This window comes from Pygocentrus nattereri, chromosome 28, assembly GCF_015220715.1.
Source record: "Pygocentrus nattereri isolate fPygNat1 chromosome 28, fPygNat1.pri, whole genome shotgun sequence".
NCBI classification, from domain to species: Eukaryota; Metazoa; Chordata; class Actinopteri; order Characiformes; family Serrasalmidae; genus Pygocentrus; species Pygocentrus nattereri.
In genome coordinates, this window is record NC_051238.1 from 11,248,204 (window position 1) to 11,267,703 (window position 19,500).

General features: G+C 41.2%; 1 protein-coding gene across 3 annotated transcripts in view; it reads left to right on the forward strand.

Annotated features, from left to right (window-relative positions):
- The first annotated feature begins 437 nt into the window (after positions 1-437).
- Positions 438-19,500, forward strand: part of rapgef1a (Rap guanine nucleotide exchange factor (GEF) 1a) — a 44,096-nt gene continuing 25,033 nt past the window's right edge. For all 3 annotated transcript variants that reach the window (XM_017716114.2, XM_017716115.2, XM_017716116.2), the window contains exons 1-9: positions 438-641; positions 5,090-5,238; positions 5,337-5,515; positions 5,734-5,890; positions 8,324-8,415; positions 8,709-8,864; positions 16,471-16,591; positions 17,033-17,213; positions 17,909-18,382. In XM_017716114.2, coding sequence (XP_017571603.1) covers positions 614-641; positions 5,090-5,238; positions 5,337-5,515; positions 5,734-5,890; positions 8,324-8,415; positions 8,709-8,864; positions 16,471-16,591; positions 17,033-17,213; positions 17,909-18,382 — 1,537 coding nt within the window. In that variant the 5' untranslated portion in view covers positions 438-613. The remainder of the gene's footprint in view (positions 642-5,089; positions 5,239-5,336; positions 5,516-5,733; positions 5,891-8,323; positions 8,416-8,708; positions 8,865-16,470; positions 16,592-17,032; positions 17,214-17,908; positions 18,383-19,500) is intronic.

Below are 19,500 nucleotides of genomic sequence, written 5' to 3' on the forward strand. Positions count from 1 at the left end.
CTCGTTATCTCAACATAACTATGTTGTCTTGAGACAACAAGATAATTAACTCGTTATCGCAAGATCACAACTTTGTTGTCTTGAGATCACAAGATCATTTACTTGTTATCTCAAGATAACAGACTTGGTATGTTGAGATCACAAGATAATTGACTTGTTATCACAAGATAAAAACTTTGGTATCTTAAGATCACAAGATAATTAACTTGTTATCTCAAGGTAACAATCCAGAAAAGTATAACTACATCATGGCCTCTCCGGACCCGAGCGCATGTAACAGTAAATAGCTAAAAGCTTGTAACGTGAATGCTGTTGCGGCTCTGCGCGTGAAGAAAGCGTGGCCGCAGGTCATGATATTTCATGTTGCAGCGCCTCCTGCCATCACGAGGCGGCGCTGTTTGCACTGAAATAACGGGCTGAGCGGTTTGGCTGGATGGAGGAGAAAGTGAGCGGAGACAGGAGAGAACGGGCTGAGGAGGAGCAGAGCGAACAGAGAACGAGAGAGAGAGAGAGAGAGAGAGAGAGAGTCCGGGTACGATGCTGGAATAACGGGGAAAGAAACCACCACAGCGCCGAATCTCCCGCAGGACCGCGGGCCGCATCTGTGTCGAAGATGTCTGGGAAACTCGACAGTAAGCAGGGTAAGCCGCGCGCGTGCAGACGGGGGCTTGAAGCGAGTGTTGTTAGCCGTCTGGCTAACGAGGTTAGCTAACGCTCGCCTCGATCCAGAAGGCCACGGTGTGGACAGCGGTGACTCTGAGCTTCACAGAGCGCTGAAACGGGCTGACTCGTGTAGCTCAAACCGAATTAATAGTCACATAAGCTAGACTGTGTGGCTGTAGGGCAGTTAGCTTTCGCTAATAGCGGCCCCGCCAGACGGGCAGTAGCCGGTTGTTTCGGTCGCTTTCTCGGCGCGGCGAGACTGTCTGTCCCTCCGCCGGTGGGTGTGGACGGCAGGGCCGTCTGAGCAAAGCAAACACAGGCTGAATGAGTCAATCTGGCTGCCTCGGAGTCGTTTTAGTAACCTTGTTCACCTAAAACACCCCAGGCAGTGTGAGTGACTAGTCTGCTGGGCAGACACTGCGCGCTGTCCGTGCTCTGCTGTGTCCGGTTTGGTGGCTGGTGGTTATTTTTATTCCAGCTGTGGTTTCATAGGTGAGACGAGACTAGGCTGAAGTTGCCTAACGTTACCTATTCTGTATTTGTTCAGTATTTTCCGTTCCACCTTAAATGGTGCAGCATCAGGTGCCAGAATGTAAATGTTTAAGGTGGAACGGGAAAATACGAACAATAGTCTGGCGAATAGGCAGCCAACTCCAGCTTCGTAGGTTGCCAGGTTTGTGCTGGAGTAGCTAGTAATGCAAGCAGTTAAACAAACCTCTTGCTTTGTAGTTGAAGGATAAACAGTAAAAAAACAGGTTTGTATTTTTTATTGTAGCTGTCAGCGCAGCCCCAGCCCACTGAGAGCGACCTGCCTGTCTGACCCAGCTGAATGAATCACCAAGCCTGAAGACGAAGGGTCATATATGGGGGGATCAGCAGGCCCTGAACAGTGGTTGAAGTCTTTACTGGAGGATTGTTGCTCATGATAGCTCATGATTCTGAAGCAGTCTTTTGAGTGTCCCGCTTAGCTGCTGCAAGTTTTGTCACCCCAGCTGTTGTGAAACTCGGTGTGCCCAAACTGTCTTTCTTGGGAGACCAAAGTGCAATGTTTGTGGTGGGCAGAAGGCTAGAAAGACAAGGCGATATATAAAGACATGTGAGTTTTAAAGATTAATTTTTATAACATCTCACTGTAGTTTGTGGTTGAAATACATCGAAAATGTACTATTGAAAGGAAGGAGTTATAAATACGCTATAAACATAGATTTGTTTTCTCTCTGGGTGAGATGATGTGGTTAGGTGGCTAAATCCGCGCGGGTCGACTCTGGCCCACAGGTCACGAGGCCGGGATTAGAGCAGTAGCTGACTTGGGACTTTAAGACCCCCAGCCTTTCCCACAAATTTAACATTAAAAAGGGAATAGCGCTCACCTTGGATGAGCTCAGGTTATAGCTAATATCACCTCGTCCTTCTTCCAGAACCCTGTGAAGAAAAGCTTGAGTTACGTTCACTGAATGTTCACATAGTGAAGGACCCATTTAAGGCTGTGCCAGTCCTAACTTTTTGGTTCAGTAACACAAAAAAAATGCAATAAACAATGTCGTTTTTTACGACGTTATTGATAAGGCAGTAATAACGTGGATACTTTAAGCTACAGGTCATTAAAGGGCAAGAATTTTGCTCAGATTAGCTGTGTCAGCTATTTTGGCTGATCTTATATCCAGTTATTCTGACACTGATACTGAAGGCAGTTATCTGTTAGTGCTAATGCTAGCCTTAGTAGGTCTTCTGGTTGCTTTCCTGCTTTCTGTTTTGGGTATTGAGTTCGCTGAAGAACCCAAGTAGGTGTCTTGTATGAGTGACCAAAGTGAGCACTTTAAAAATGAGCTCAGGTCCGTATTTCTGGACAGAATGTAACTGTAGAAAACGCCGCGTTTTTTAAGTGAACGAAACCAAATCTAGCGGAGTCTGTGAAAGTGCACAAATGAGAAGTCAGAGCCTATTTTAGAAGGTTTTGTGGAGTACTTCCTCTGTTTCGGTGGAAGACGCAAAATGCAGTTCCTCCTTCATTTACCATTAGCTTTCATCAGGAAGTTACGTCGTCATGGGTAATTTCACCTGTTAAGAAGAACGGTCTTATAGGTTTGAGGGATCAGTGAGATAAGGACTTCCCACCCCTTCCAATAGCTTAATGCCACAGTTTGTCATACATCTGTGGGTGCAGCCATTTGCTCTACCAGGATATAACTCGGTGTGGCTCAGAACAAAAGCTGCTTCTATTGCTCTGTTAAAAAGAAGTGTTAAATTGAAGAGCCTGGGCAAGGTCTCGCTGTGGTTCTCTTGACCTAGTGTGGAGAGATCAGGTCTACCATTCATGGGCTCATGGTTTGAATTTCAGCTACTTTATACTGCAGTTAAGGCCTAGAGAGGGACAGTCTTAGGGACAGTAGGGACAGTCTTGCTTACAGGGACAGTCCCTGCAGTTGTAAAAGGCTTATCTTTTAGGACGGACTGTAACAAACGTAAATGCAGTCTGGTAAAAACCCTCCGTATGCCTGGTATTTTCTAGCTATAAGCAGTATAAGCAGTCACTTTGGTTTCCAGGACAGGGGGGCCCTAATATGTCAGCCAGATCCTCAAACCAGGGGGCTACTAATATCCTTTTTTTAAATAAACTGTATTTGGTGTTATCAAAAAGCACAGTTAGTCCAGAGATGATGTTCCTTTGTCCTTTGTCAAGATCAACCTGTTCTATTCTTGCATGCAAAAGGACATGAGCATATGGGCTGAGTGAGTGTGTGTGTAGAACCTTTTGTGCGATAGTTTACACTAGTGTGATAAAGACCATTGTTTCTAAACACAATGGTCCAACTTGATGAAGACAATATATGAGATACAAGAGATGTTCTTTTAGTGACTTGACCGTAAGTGTCTGTTTTCGTTTAATTTCACATTACAAACTTTGTTCTAATATTGTAATATTGCACTGACACCTGAAGGTGTATGTGGGTTCTTCCAAGTTTAGCACACTTGCTCTGAGGTGCTATATGTGGGCCCTGACATGAAACTCCACAGAACACCCACGCTAACCTCAAGCCCTGTGTCACTTCAGACGCGAGTGTTGAGGAAATTTCCCCTAAATGGTTTTGTCCTCCATACAATGGTGGCATCATCAGAATTCCTCTGTGGCATACTTCGGCTCAAGCTGTTTGAGCCAGTCCCACTGTGACCAATTCAGTTCACAGTAGAAGAGGATTTAACTGTACAGCAAGGCCCTGCTCTCTTTCCTCTTCACTGCATATTCCCAGAGAGCATAAAAGGCTGTAATATCACATTACTCTTAAGCACAGAGCAGCTCCTGTATTTACATGCTGGGAGGAGTTCGGAGATACAGCCTACAGCCTTTCACATGTCTCTGTTTGAGTTAACCTTGGTTAATAGAAAGGGGAGTAGGCCTGTAGTAAACATGCTACAGCAGGCAGACACATAGGAACTAGATTGTTAAATTACTGTGAATAACTGTTCTGCTTTTATGATTTAAACCAAAGAGTAGCTTCTCTCATTAACATATTTTTGTCCTTACCTGTTCTGTCCTCGACTTGACTCTGTGTCAAATTAAGCTGTAAAAATGCCCCATATTTAACATTTTTACCTCTTCAAACACAAATGCCATAAGAAATGCCTTCAAATGTGAGTCTTATAAATGTAATACATTAATGATAATGTCACTTTCACTAGTCCTGGTACAGTTGTTATGTAATGTTGTAACTTCTGACAATTACATTTACGGTATTTGGCTGACGCTCTTATCCAGAGCGACTTACAATTTGATCATTTTACACAGGGAGGCCAAGGCAGTGTTAGGAGTCTTGCCCAAGGACTCTTATTGGTGTAGTGTAAGGTGTTTGCCCAGGTGGGGATTGAACCCCAGTCTACAGCGTAGAAGGCAGAGGTGTTAACCACTACACTAACCAACCATTAGAGGGCAGCTGTGAGCAATGTTTGTTTGTTTGAGCCTGAGCTGTTTCTGTCATCAGCTGGAAATGAATAATTATTGACAGTTTGGAAGCACAATAGTCAGCCAGGTTGGCCACATTAGACTTTAAGCCAAAAGCTTATCTCAAAACTATTGTGAAGCAAATCTCAGGCACCAGACAGTGTATTTGCAAAAAAAAATAAAAAATCCATGTAATATCCAGTGTTGATATGGCTTTTAGAGGCAGTCAGCTTTGGATATCCGGCTCCCATCACCACAGATGTGAACTATTTTTAATTTGGACTGGCACTCAGTTTCACTAAAACTGAGCATCAGTCTGCTCTGAGTAAACTTTGTTTTCCTACTTAAAAATTTTATCATGCAGAATTTTTGAAGGATTTCCTTCCCTGCCTTAACTTGCCAGTTGTCATAAAATCCTTTATTGAGGATGTCTCTATTTCTCTTCTTCATTCTCTTCTTTCTCTTTCTCTCCTCTCTTTTTCCTCTCAGACTCCCAACGTTCTCACTTGTCATCCTTCACAATGAGGCTGATAGACAAATTTCATTCCCCCAAGACCAAAAGGACGCCTTCAAAGAAAACAACTAAGCCTCCACCAGAGCGTCAAAGTGTCAAGACTGCTGAGCAGCCTATCACTAAGGTACGTTTGAAAGCGCAATACTTGGACACTAATTATTGTCCTTATGTTTACTGCATTCTGTGCTGAACTAAAGTGTTCTCTTTCTTTTCTGGCTTTAGAATCACAGTCGGTTGGACGATCAGGAGAAAGAGGTGGTTAGTGCCTTGCGTTACTTCAAGACAATAATCGATAAGATGGCGGTGGACAGGAAAGTTCTGGAGATGCTTCCTGGCTCTGCCAGTAAAGTACTGGAGGCTGTCTTGCCTTTTGCGCAGCTTGATGCCAAGATTCAGAACAGGTGGATACTCCTATTTTATTTTTGTGTGAAAAGTAGCAGTGTGAATTATGCTAGTATCATTAAAAATGACATGGCACATTAAATCCAAGATTTATCAAAAAACATGTGTTTTCTTCATTTTGGAGTGTGGGTCTCAGACATATTAGCGCTGAAGTTTTGCTAGTGTACTACCCTACCTTTACAGTCATGGTCTAATCCTGGTGTCCTTTTTTGCCCAGTTCGTCTGTGCAGTCCTGTCTCAGTCGAGTGTATCAGAGTCTTGGGAACCTCATCCACTGGTCCGATCAGGTGATGTTGGAAGGAATTAACCTGGAGGAGAAGGAGACCATTGGGGCTGTCACTACTATCATCAAAGCAGTGCTGGATAGTGTAAAGGTAAAGCCTTTTATCATTTATTCACTCTTTTGAGTAATGGTTGAATTTCCAGTCCCTTAGGGAGGAAGACGTATGTTTTTATACTACATTTATTATGCAGCATTTACCAGGTGTAATTTTGTTGTTTCATCATGTATGTCACTAAAAGCCTGACCTGCTAAATGATTTCACCGAAGTCATTTAAATCAGGGTTTCTCAACCTATGGGCCACGGACCACCAGTGGGCCCTGCAGCCCCCTCTAGTGGTCCCCAGGCCTGTACTCAGGAGGAGGCAGTAGTTCGTAGTGGGCCGGTAGGGACGTATAAAGGAAAACATTGCAGACCTAGGCTAATTAAACGTCATAAGTTTGAGACCAGGCAGCTGCGGGAGCACACTGCAGACAATTACCCAGAGATATAGAGGTTCCTCAAGGCATTGTGTCCCTTTAGTTTGCTTAATTTTGAAGTGAGTGAATACTCCACTTGTATTCAGGTCTGTATCAAGCAGCTGAACCATTCCAGTAAAACCCACAAGTCTCTGTCTGCTTTTGACCGAACCCTGTTCAGTTCACTCCTGGTGGGAACGCATTTTATGTTCAAATGAGGAAATTCATCAAAAGAGGTTACCTTCCTCTTCTACCAGCACATCAGTGCTGTATACAGTCAGTATAATCTGCCTGTTTTAGCATCTGACTCTGTACAAACTGCTCTCATGTTGTTTTAATCGAGCTGATTTAAAAAAAACGACAGAATAGCCTTAAAATAATAGCGACGATGTGCATTAGATTTTTGGTACACTTAAACTGAGAAACTAATGACAGAAATCAAGAACGAGTTGTTATTATTGCTGATTGTGGCAATGCTAATGCTAAGATGCCCACTGGGTTAAGTGAGGTTCAATTTTAAATGAGGTGCTAAAACCTTCAAAACTAAAGAGACTCTCCAGACCAAGCGTTTGCTTCTGGGGGAGCCACAGGAGTATTTTCTGTGAAAACGTGATGGACTGCAGCTCCAAAATCAGGTCACATCTACTTCTAACTTTTTCCTTCTTTTTTGAAATCTCTGTAAACATATGATTTTTTTAACATAACTCCAAATTTTGGTTTCTGTGACTGAAGTGAAATGGACAATATGATCTTTTTCAGGCCCCAATTTTCAGGCCCAGGTTTTCAGTGTGAGAAATTAAGAAAAAAACTATATATATATTAAAAAAAAGTAGATTTTACTTTTTCTGTGGGCCGCTATACTTTATAGTTGTAAACAGTACGGTCTTGTGGAAGAAAAGGTTGAGAAACTCTAATTTAATCAACATCATTGAAACAGTCAGTGTCAGGCTCAGCTACTTATTTGCTGTTTACTGACTGGCATTATTAAGAATTTCCCAAATGGAACGTTTTATTTGACTGCATTCAGAAGTTAAAACTTGGGGGGAAGTTTGTAGGCGTGCTGTAAAGATTGCAGTATCAGGGCTGGTTGATATTAACATGCAGTTGAAAGCAGCCTGCACACATGCACAGCTAGTGATGGGCATTCTGGCCCTTTTCAGTGAGTCAGATCAGTCAGCTCAGTACAGCAATAGGAATCCACTCTTTCTGCTCCAAAATAGCTTTTCGTTCAGAAGCCCAGATTTAAAATTTCAAAATAATCTAAGGTAGCAATATTATTTATCATTTGTCTTCATCAGAAGTTGCATTATATTGTAACACTGTTTCAATAAGTGTAAACCTATTAAGAGGTATTACAGTAAGAATTGGCTAAGCATGCAGGCCAGACTCTCTTCATAGAAACATACTTTGCATTAACTAGATAAAATATAGGAACACGGGTGAAATGAGGGAAACTGCAGAAAAAGAACATAATACTTGTTATGTGACTGGAAATTATGGTTCGTAATGTTGTTCAAATACTCCTTAAGGGTTTGGGTGAGAGCTGGACAAAATGGCAAAAATGTCACTGTACTTCAAGTTCACAGTATGTTAAGATATTTGTTTTTCTGACACCTGATATGTTGGAACAGACAATATAGCACTACAAGGAAAAAATTTGCAATCAAAAACTATGAATACAGCGATTTGTATTTTACATTTCATATACTGTACTGCACTTAATATAATAAAAAAGGACTGTACTCGGACTGTACTCTTTCTAACTAAACTGTGACATAATTGGTCATGATAATGAAAAATATTGTCATATTGCCAAACCCTTGTAGAAAAAGATCTGGTTGTCGAATTGGACATCCTCTCTGACTGACAGAAGGAATAAAAAAGTTCGTATTACATTTCCACTTAAAGAAAGCTTACCCCAGAACCCTGCTTTGTCAATTACTTGTGCCTGTTCCCTTGTTGAGTTTACGCAGAAACTTCGGGAAGCATCGTCCACTCTGTGTTCAGTCCAATTTGTGCTGTGAGCTGTGGTACGTCCATTCATGACACTATCTGTGTTTTCATGCAGGAATTGGTGAAGCTGATAGAGGAGAAACAAGAGCATCCCTCACCGACCTCTCCCAAAGCCAAACCTGTGCCATCAGTCACCAGCTCAGAAAGGTACAGGATATTTGGGGATAACAGGGTTTTAGGTCCGGCCTAAATTTGACATGTCTGTAATTGTGTTGGTTTCTATGCTTTAATTAAATTAGAATGGTATAAATGGATTCAGAATGCAATAAATGTCATTGTTTTGATCTTATATATTTCTGTACAAACATGCAAAAACACTTATAGAATCACTTTTAATCTGCACCCATAAAGAAGTATTTTCATGCAGGGTGCTCAAGTTACAGAAGGCACATGCTTCATAAATTCTTAATGTTGTGCTAACATAATTATGATAATTACAGTGTCCCAGAGCCTCCTGTTATAGAGACGGAAGATGAGAACTTGACTAACTCCTCTGCCTTGAGCCATTCCACCGAGGCCCTGACGGACGTGCCCCCAGCTGAGGAAGTGGCCCCTCCCAAACCTCCACTACCTGGACTCAAAGTGCCTGAGCACTGGTAAGAGAACTGTCTCTGATTACAGCCCTTTTTTATGTTCTCCCTGTCTCTGGCTATCATAGAAGGGGTGAGCCAACCTGTGGCATTTATTAGGGTAATTGAGCAGGTTACATGGCCAGACTTGTTTGTGAATGGTGTTTCAGTGTTAATTATGCCGTGTTAACTCCTACTGTGAATCTGCCGTGTACCATTGATCATCACAGACATTTCTTCTATACATTAAGAGAACTGTTGATTGAAAACCTATAATAAAAAAAAGAGCGGTTGCTGAATTCCGTCAGCGGGTGGGGTTTAACACTTCAGTCAAAACATTTGTAGTAACACTTTTCCAACATACCGGGTGGAGTTTCACTTTTGTCTGGTCGCACATGGATCCCAAAGGACCTTGGGGAAAGCTACAGGAACCACTGCTTGTTTAATTGTGTTGCTCCAGTGTTTGAAAGTTGGTGAAAAACGTTATAGGAACGGCTTTGTCGTATTACTAGATTGTGGCAATTGTAGTTTTCAGTGCATTTTATGGGCTAGTCACAAGTTTGTTTATTCAGCTACTGCAGAGTGACTTCTACTGTGAATTAATTTGCAGCGAAATTTAAGGTTATTATTTATTTAGGGAGGGAAATAATTGTCCATTCAGTATTGTTTGAACTGATTGCAATTCTTTTCCACAGTTGATATTTTTACAGTTCTGTGTTTGTCGCAACAGCAGAATGCAAATTATTATTATCTATTGCTTTGAGGCAAATACATTTAAGTAAAAAAAGAAACAGTCTTATGAAACAATAAAAGTTCCAACTTTTGACTGTTAACCCCTGTACCGTCTTTAGAGGACAGCGGTGCATAATATTTATTGTGTTTAATAACTTTAGAGGGCAGACGTGAGTAATATTTGTTTATTTGATGTCTGTTAAAGACCCATTATGTTCATTTTCAGTGCTCGTAATTTCATTTCTAGGGTCTATTAGGATAGATTTGCATGCTCAAATGTTCCAATATCACATTTTTCTCATACTATACAACTCTATTCACTCCCTGTCTGAAAGCTCTGTTAAGATTCCTTTGACTTAAAACCCCCCTCCAGCAAACCCTTCTTTCCTGAGCAGCTCTGAAAACTGCTCTGGGTATTTTTCCAGTGGCATTGCAGAGCCAGAGTCCGATCCTGAAAGTCAGAACAAACTCTTCTCTGCCTCCTGTAGTTGCTATGCATTGTGTGAGAGCATTTCAAGCTTGCCGGTAAGCTGGCATAAGGATTTCGTTCCTGATTATGTCGTCTTATAATAAAGGAGAAGGGCTCGAATTACAAGGAGACATTTCAGGCAGCTGAGAAAAGTGCTTTATGTGGGAGAGAGTTACTTCCTCTGGCATGTTTTTTAGCTTTGTTGCTTTGCAGACTGTTTACATGCATCTGTATAATACACTAAGGGAAAGGGAAAAACATAACACGTCACCTTCTGTAACACCTGTAGAAGGCAGTGGTGAGTAATGTTAGTTTATTTGATGTTGGGTAGTAACACATTTAGAGGGCGGCGGCGAGTAATGTTAGTTTATTTGATGTTAGGCAGTAACACATTTAGAGGGCGGCGGTGAGTAATGTTAGTTTATTTGATGTTGGGTAGTAACGCATTTAGAGGGCGGCGGTGAGTAATGTTAGTTTATTTGATGTTAGGCAGTAACACATTTAGAGGGCGGCGGTGAGTAATGTTAGTTTATTTGATGTTAGGTAGTAACACATTTAGAGCGCGGCGGAGAGTAATGTTAGTTTATTTGATGTTGGGTAGTAACGCATTTAGAGGGCGGCGGTGAGTAATGTTAGTTTATTTGATGTTAGGTAGTAACGCATTTAGAGGGCGGCGGTGAGTAATGTTAGTTTATTTGATGTTGGGTAGTAACGCATTTAGAGGGCGGCGGTGAGTAATGTTAGTTTATTTGATGTTGGGTAGTAACGCATTTAGAGGGCGGCGGTGAGTAATGTTAGTTTATTTGATGTTGGGTAGTAACACATTTAGAGGGCGGCGGTGAGTAATGTTAGTTTATTTGATGTTGGGTAGTAACACATTTAGAGGGCGGCGGTGAGTAATGTTGGTTTATTTGATGTTAGGCAGTAACACATTTAGAGGGCGGCGGTGAGTAATGTTGGTTTATTTGATGTTGGGTAGTAACACATTTAGAGGGCGGCGGTGAGTAATGTTAGTTTATTTGATGTTAGGCAGTAACACATTTAGAGTGCGGCGGTGAGTAATGTTGGTTTATTTGATGTTGGGTAGTAACGCATTTAGAGGGCGGCGGTGAGTAATGTTAGTTTATTTGATGTTGGGTAGTAACGCATTTAGAGGGCGGCGGTGAGTAATGTTAGTTTATTTGATGTTGGGTAGTAACACATTTAGAGGGCGGCGGTGAGTAATGTTAGTTTATTTGATGTTGGGTAGTAACGCATTTAGAGGGCGGCGGTGAGTAATGTTAGTTTATTTGATGTTGGGTAGTAACGCATTTAGAGGGCGGCGGTGAGTAATGTTAGTTTATTTGATGTTAGGTAGTAACGCATTTAGAGGGCGGCGGCGAGTAATGTTAGTTTATTTGATGTTAGGTAGTAACGCATTTAGAGGGCGGCGGCGAGTAATGTTACTTTATTTGATGTTGGGTAGTAACACATTTAGAGGGCGGCGGCGAGTAATGTTAGTTTATTTGATGTTAGGCAGTAACACATTTAGAGGGCGGCGGTGAGTAATGTTAGTTTATTTGATGTTAGGTAGTAACGCATTTAGAGGGCGGCGGTGAGTAATGTTAGTTTATTTGATGTTAGGTAGTAACGCATTTAGAGGGCGGCGGTGAGTAATGTTGGTTTATTTGATGTTGGGTAGTAACGCATTTAGAGGGCGGCGGTGAGTAATGTTGGTTTATTTGATGTTGGGTAGTAACGCATTTAGAGGGCGGCGGTGAGTAATGTTAGTTTATTTGATGTTAGGTAGTAACACATTTAGAGGGCGGCGGCGAGTAATGTTAGTTTATTTGATGTTAGGCAGTAACACATTTAGAGGGCGGCGGTGAGTAATGTTAGTTTATTTGATGTTAGGTAGTAACGCATTTAGAGGGCGGCGGTGAGTAATGTTAGTTTATTTGATGTTAGGTAGTAACGCATTTAGAGGGCGGCGGTGAGTAATGTTGGTTTATTTGATGTTGGGTAGTAACGCATTTAGAGGGCGGCGGTGAGTAATGTTGGTTTATTTGATGTTGGGTAGTAACGCATTTAGAGGGCAGCGGTGAGTAATGTTAGTTTATTTGATGTTAGGTAGTAACACATTTAGAGGGCGGCGGTGAGTAATGTTAGTTTATTTGATGTTAGGTAGTAACGCATTTAGAGGGCGGCGGTGAGTAATGTTGGTTTATTTGATGTTGGGTAGTAACGCATTTAGAGGGCGGCGGTGAGTAATGTTAGTTTATTTGATGTTAGGTAGTAACACATTTAGAGGGCGGCGGCGAGTAATGTTAGTTTATTTGATGTTAGGCAGTAACACATTTAGAGGGCGGCGGCGAGTAATGTTAGTTTATTTGATGTTAGGTAGTAACACATTTAGAGGGCGGCGGCGAGTAATGTTAGTTTATTTGATGTTAGGCAGTAACGCATTTAGAGGGCGGCGGTGAGTAATGTTAGTTTATTTGATGTTAGGTAGTAACGCATTTAGAGGGCGGCGGTGAGTAATGTTAGTTTATTTGATGTTAGGTAGTAACGCATTTAGAGGGCGGCGGTGAGTAATGTTGGTTTATTTGATGTTGGGTAGTAACGCATTTAGAGGGCGGCGGTGAGTAATGTTGGTTTATTTGATGTTGGGTAGTAACGCATTTAGAGGGCGGCGGTGAGTAATGTTGGTTTATTTGATGTTGGGTAGTAACGCATTTAGAGGGCGGCGGTGAGTAATGTTAGTTTATTTGATGTTAGGTAGTAACACATTTAGAGGGCGGCGGTGAGTAATGTTAGTTTATTTGATGTTAGGTAGTAACGCATTTAGAGGGCGGCGGTGAGTAATGTTGGTTTATTTGATGTTGGGTAGTAACGCATTTAGAGGGCGGCGGTGAGTAATGTTAGTTTATTTGATGTTGGGTAGTAACGCATTTAGAGGGCGGCGGTGAGTAATGTTGGTTTATTTGATGTTGGGTAGTAACACATTTAGAGGGCGGCAGCGAATAATGTTAGTAATAATATTAACAAATGATATCCTATTTTACATTGCTATCTCATTACACTCTCAGAAAAACTGTTGGGTACCTTCAAGTCACTGGTCTGATAACCTCACGTACATTGTGCCTTTAGTTGGGGAACATTTCTGTGCCATTTTCTGTTACATTTATTTTTTTAAGTTATATTTCCTCCCTACATCCCTCTATACTATTTTACAGTGATTTAAGGCCTGTTATTCAATAACTACTGTAAATTATTCAGTACCAGCTCTGAAACCCGAATGTAGGCTGCTGTATGTAATGGTGAGAGTGAGGAGGGGAATGTTCACTTCAGTTTCTACTTGAATGCATGCAGAGAGCTTTTTAGTTTCAGCAGACAGTTTGAGTCAGCATTGCACCGCGAGGCCTGGTATAGCTTCTGTTATCATATCTGAGCTGTGTCGTCTCCAGATGATTACATCTGCTCTCGCTGTTTGAATTTCATTGTTTACAAGAAGTCGAAAAAGGAAGGTGTGAAAGAGGCTGTTATAAATAGTGTGCTTCTTCAGAACTCAGGTCTTCGTAGGGGTGCAGCAGAGGCACGGCTACACAGTCTCCACTTCCTCTGGCAAACTGATGTTTTCTGTCAGACCTTTTTCTGAGAAGTGGTTCTGCCAGGCTCTGTGTAGTTTTGTAGAGAGAAAGCGGTTCGGGGTGGGGGGAGACCGAAGGAAGTGGCTGATACCAAGTCTGGACACTAGAGGATTAAGTAGACTTAGTATGAAGTGTGTGTGTGGTGTGAAATGTGGCTGTCCACCGCATCCTGTACGAACATTTACTTTTGAAAGTATGTTTTGTCACGGTTCATATTAAGGCCTTTGTTTTACATAGACAGGAGTGGAATTTTAAGCAGAGCCTCGCTGGCTTCTGTAGGAAAGAGCTTGGCAGGTTTTCATGACTGAAGAGTAAAAGCAGCTCACTCTACCTGAAACTTTGCTGTTTGTTTGTCTATTGCCATGGCAGAGCTTGCTTATTTTCCTGCTTTTGGCTCACTAGCTGTCTCAAAATGCAGCCATATGGTGAGTCTGGTTTCATTTTCAAACCCTGGAAGTAGATGTTCTGTTGAGCACTGAAAAACATTCAGTATCAGTCAGTGACCATTGGGGCAAATATGAATATGGGTTTTAGAGACTTTAGCCATTTAATAAACACGTTGAATAAAATATATTTCATTTTGTAAGTACTGAATGGAGTTTGTGTGCCCCTTTTGCTCTTTACATACTAGTGGAACCTGCTGCTCTCTTGTGGTTGCTGTGGCATCACTGTGTCTGCTGCACTGGGTGAATGGGCACTGTGGGTTTTCTCAATACATCACCAGCCCTATCCTTTACAGGAGGAGAGTGGGGTTTTCACATACAAGCCACATATATTTCTGGTGCTTCTTAGAACCAACCAAGCATGATTCAGAATTGACTGAACTGTATGGGCGGGCAATATGATGACACAATATCATAATCACGATAGTTTTCAACATGATAAGTAAGTATTATCATATATACACCCTGGACAGGCCGCCAGTCCATCGCAGGGCTCATACAAACACATTCATTTTATAGTAGTTTTGGTTAGTTTATGTTTATGGACAGAGACCTACAGATCTATATAGTAAAGGAAAACTTATTTGTGATCGTGTGTTTAAAGCCAGTTTTTATTGAACTTGTAACTAAATTACAAATAAATCTTAAACTGAAACTTTGCTTGTTTGTAAAAAGTGATTTCAGAGCCACTCGGTTCTCCCTGATGGAAACTGTTTGCCTTCAGTGTGCTTGTGCTTATGATCATTTTAATAGACGTCAGCATCACTAATTAATGACGTTCTATTAAAAGACTGGTTTACCAAGAGAGACGCTGGAGAATTTTCACCTGAAATGAGTTCATGAAGCAAGATTCTTGTTGCAAAAATGATAACAGGACATTAGAGTCATAATTAATCTTTCAGTACTTTTACTTTATACTTAAGTACATTTGAAGTTAATTACTTTTGTACTTTTACTCAAGTGGAGGTCTAAAGGGAGGAACTTCTACTTTTACTGGAGTAATATTTAACCGTGGGCATCTCTACTTTAACTCAAGTACATGTTTTGTGTACTTCGTCCACCTTTGGGTAATGGAGCCTACCACACAATACTACTGCTACTACTACTACTGCTACTGGGTAAAATGAAGTGGAGTCTAAATAGGGCTACCAGAAGTTGAGGTCTTTTGCTCTCGTGTACAGTTTAAGAATTCTTTTCAGGTTGAATTAGGAACCTGCAATAAATAAAATTTCAAGCATCAGTTGTGTTTTGGAAATTAATTGAACGTTTTAGCTGAAAGCCTTTGTTAAAAGTTTCTGTGGCTGTTGATTGATGTTTAATCAGTAATCATTAACATCGCTAGTATCGATGTGCAGTGACCTAAGTATCAGTATTTTACTATTTATACATTAATATTTTAAATTTGATGGAGTAATAGAATACCGAAATGCACTTCTGTCTTAATGTTCAAGTTGCTGGTGAGACCAAGGTTTCTATCTTGGTCTCAGTTGTTATTTTTGAGAGTAGATAGTGCAGTGGACTACACGTTTGCCCTGAATGTGGGAGAATGTGATTAAATCCCACTGTTCACTCAGGAATCCAAACTTCTATAATCTGCCATTGAGACCCTGCATGTGAATTAAGTATTTTTATTAGTTCTTTGTGAGTTAGTTTAAATTTGATAGACAAAGGTTTAGTCAGCAGTAATTTTTAATCATTAGTTTGTAGCTTGCTGTGACTCTGCTTAGCCATAAGCACTTTACATTCTCATGGCGCTGTTGCTGTTGTAGCACTGTTAAATGCAAAATGATCCAACTGTGATATGTGGCACATTTGTGAATATTTTGTTATTCATTCTTAATTTTACACTTATTGTACAATTATTCACTGCTGCCTTGTACTGTGTCACACCCCCCAGAGTGAACTGGAGATATTATGCAATCTCTAGAAGCGTCTCCTAACTTATTTATGTATTCACTACTGCTGTGTTTATCTAAAATACATTTTGAGGTGAACTTTGACAAGAACTGGCTGTTCTATCTGGTGTGTTACTTCATTGTGTCGTATTGTGGTGTGAATCGTACTGTAAATTTGCTTCCAGTAATTAGCATAACTACAGGCCATATTCAGCACCACTCTTTTACAGCGAAACTGCATTTTATCCAGCATTTTATCACATAGAAGATGATTGATGACTGAATATATTGTATTTGTGTCAGAGCTTCTTTTGTGGTCTTCATACATTGTCAGGGCACATTGTTCTTATTAATATGTGATGTGATGACGGGCACATTTGTTGTTGACAGCTGTGATTTCCTTTTTATGTAACCATGAACTGTTTTAAAACAAAGAATTTAACTTTTCTTTTTCCCTTTTTCCAGTCCCCCAGCTCTTCCTCCTAAGAAGCGTCAGTCAGCTCCATCTCCTACGCGAGTTGCTGTCATCGCGCCGATGAGCCGCACCACAAGTGGATCCAGTCTTCCAATTGGCATCTGCAGACAGGTGAAAACTTAAGTGAAAACTAAACTTTTTTGTTTGACAAAAAAATCACAATCACAAAGTTAATGCAGAAGTATTGATCTCTGATCTGTTGGTTTCAAATTGGACTTGAATTTCTAACACACAGAAGAAAATGTAAGAAAGCATAGCCATGAAAAAGTGCTGTCAAGCAGTGTAGTGAAACAGTGGCTTTCAGCCCTGAACCTGGCATAGCCCTGTCCTTTGTGTTTTTGTGTTTTCCCTGCTCTCAACTTACCTGATCCAACTAATCAGGTAATTAGTAAGCCTTTTCTGAGTTGAGAAACTTGTAACACTGGAACAGACGTGCAGGGAACCACTAGGTGGAGTGACATTGTGTACACATATATGTATTACATTGAATTTGTGTGTTGCTTGCATCCTGTATTTGTGCTCTGGAGCTAACACCAACATCTTTATCCCAAGGACTATGAAGCAGATGCCTTACAGAGGCGTTTCTCTGGTGGCAGTCACTCATACGGAGGGGAGTCCCCACGGGTGTCTCCCTGTGGCAGCATGGGCAAGCTGAGCAGGTCAGATGAGCAGCTGTCTTCGCTGGAGCAGGACAGTGGACAGTGCTCTCGCAACACTAGCTGTGAGACACTAGGTGAGGCCTGGAAGTTTGAAGCAATAGTTTGACAAAAAAATTAAGAGTACCCTTACCTCAAATGCAGTCTGTCAGACAAGACATGTTTAGTCTGTAGTTTTCCAGTAATCGAAGCTGAGAGTCCTCAGCATTGTGCTTCGAGTTGTTAACTCGCCTCAAATAGACCAGTTTATGTGTTTAACAGCCCATGGCAGTTTGAGACAACAGTGTAATGATTTCAGGATACAGTTTACACAGCACAAATTGGTGGGATGTAATCCACTTATAGTCTTAAAAGAAAATCTCTCCACTCAGGGAGAAATTTGACATTGCTGGGCAGTCATGTCTAGTCAAACAAGAGCAGTGTTCTATCTCTTTGAATGGCGGTTACAAACCTGTAACTGCGAAACTGAAAGCCACACTCATGTTTCAAATCATAGTTAAAATAATTCATAATTGAGTACACACTAATGGTTTGTCTCCTCCTCCTTTATAGTGTATGAATGTAAGCTTCCATTGTCTACGTTAGCTTCGTAGATCCAGTGTAAAACTATAGAAGCAAAGTTCAGACACCTTAAGGGTCTTGGGTGACTGACTGGGGTGAGGGTAAAAACTGTCTAAATTGGATGTATGGCCAGATTTGTGCTGTAATTTATAGAGATGACATACTTCTGTGTTTGTATATTAATTGTTCCATTGCCTCTTTATTCATTTAGATACAGCAGAGAGCTACGACCCTGACTATGACTTTCTTAGTCAGGATTTATCCACTGTGGATCAGATCCCTCTCCCTACAGGAGGCTGTCTTAGCCCCCTTCCTGAGTCCCATCGAGAGTCGTCCTCCAGTCCCAGCCAGTTTCCGTATGGCTCACCTTCTCTTCTTCAACCTGCTCTCCCGCATCACTCTCACATCATTGCACCTCCGGCTTTGCCTCAAAAGAAGCGACGTAGTGGTAACCCTCCGACCCCCTTTGATGGATTGACTTCTCGTGCTACATTTGAGCGGCTCCACTCCCAATATGATAACGTACCTGATGATGAAATGCAGGTGCCACCCTTCCCCCTGTTCACCCCTATCACACCTATGCCCCTCTGCGACCCTGCGGGGTTCGGGACAGACTTTGTCGCCTCAGAGAATGCTCTCGTTCCTCAGAGTCCTCCACCTCTACCTGAAAAGAAGAGTAGACACAGTGAGTATGACCAAGGAGTAAATTTGGCTGTAATGGCCTAAAAAATGATGTAGTTATGTAGTTGTAGATTATGTAAATTGTAGATGTAGTGAGTCTTACCCAAAAATAATAGTTCCTAAAGACCATAACATTTGAAAATGAACAGTGAAAATGAGAGTTACCAAAGTAAACGAGAAAGACTGGAGATGCGTGACATTACTGCTGGATTCATAAATTACAGCAAAACTAACAGGAATCTCAAATAATTCACTCAAATAATGTTAGTTTCGTACTAGAGGTGTCACAAGACAATGATAATATTACATTTTTAGATACAGGAAATGGGAGAACATGCACTGTGAATTGAATGGCTTTATATGTTACACTAAATTATGCACGATAACCGTAATGATATCTATAGTGCTTTTTATTACAGTCAATTAAATTCCTAAACATAATAACCAGTGTAAGGAATCAGTGTAAGGAAACTAGCTTTGGCAGCATGGCTGTGGGAAGTGGCAGGGTTACTTAGTCAAGTACAGTAGTGATGACCATGGCATGGTAGGCTGAATGGTGATACCCGAGCTAATACCTCAGACCTGCTAACTCATTTCTGAAGACGTCGCTCAAATGTGTCAGTTACCAGAGCGAGAAGGAAGCACAAAGCTGTTTAACTTTTTCTTTTTTTTTACGTGTTATTGCTGCTTCATTTAAGCTAGAACAGAAATTGTATTAAGAAGCTAACAGATAGCAGAGAGCCATCATCAGCCTAATGGAGAAAATGCAAATCTTAACAGCTTCTTCCCCCTCAAGATTCATGCAGCCAATAAGAACCCATTCTGTTGGGTTGTGGAGTCCACCTTTGTTGGGTTGTGGAGTCCACCTTTGTTGGGTTGTGGAGTCCACCTCTGTTGGGCTGTGGAGTCCAGTTTGCTGGAAGTGATTGAACCATGTTATAAAATCCCCTCATTCCAGCCAGAGGAGCAGCCACAAGCTCAGACTGACAAAAGTAAATGAACCTGTAACGGGTATTTCATCAAATACTGCAAAGTAACCTTATAGTTTGCATTTTTGCTTACTTTTACACTATTACACAATTATTTATATTGTTTATTTTAAAATTGTCACTATTCAAAAAT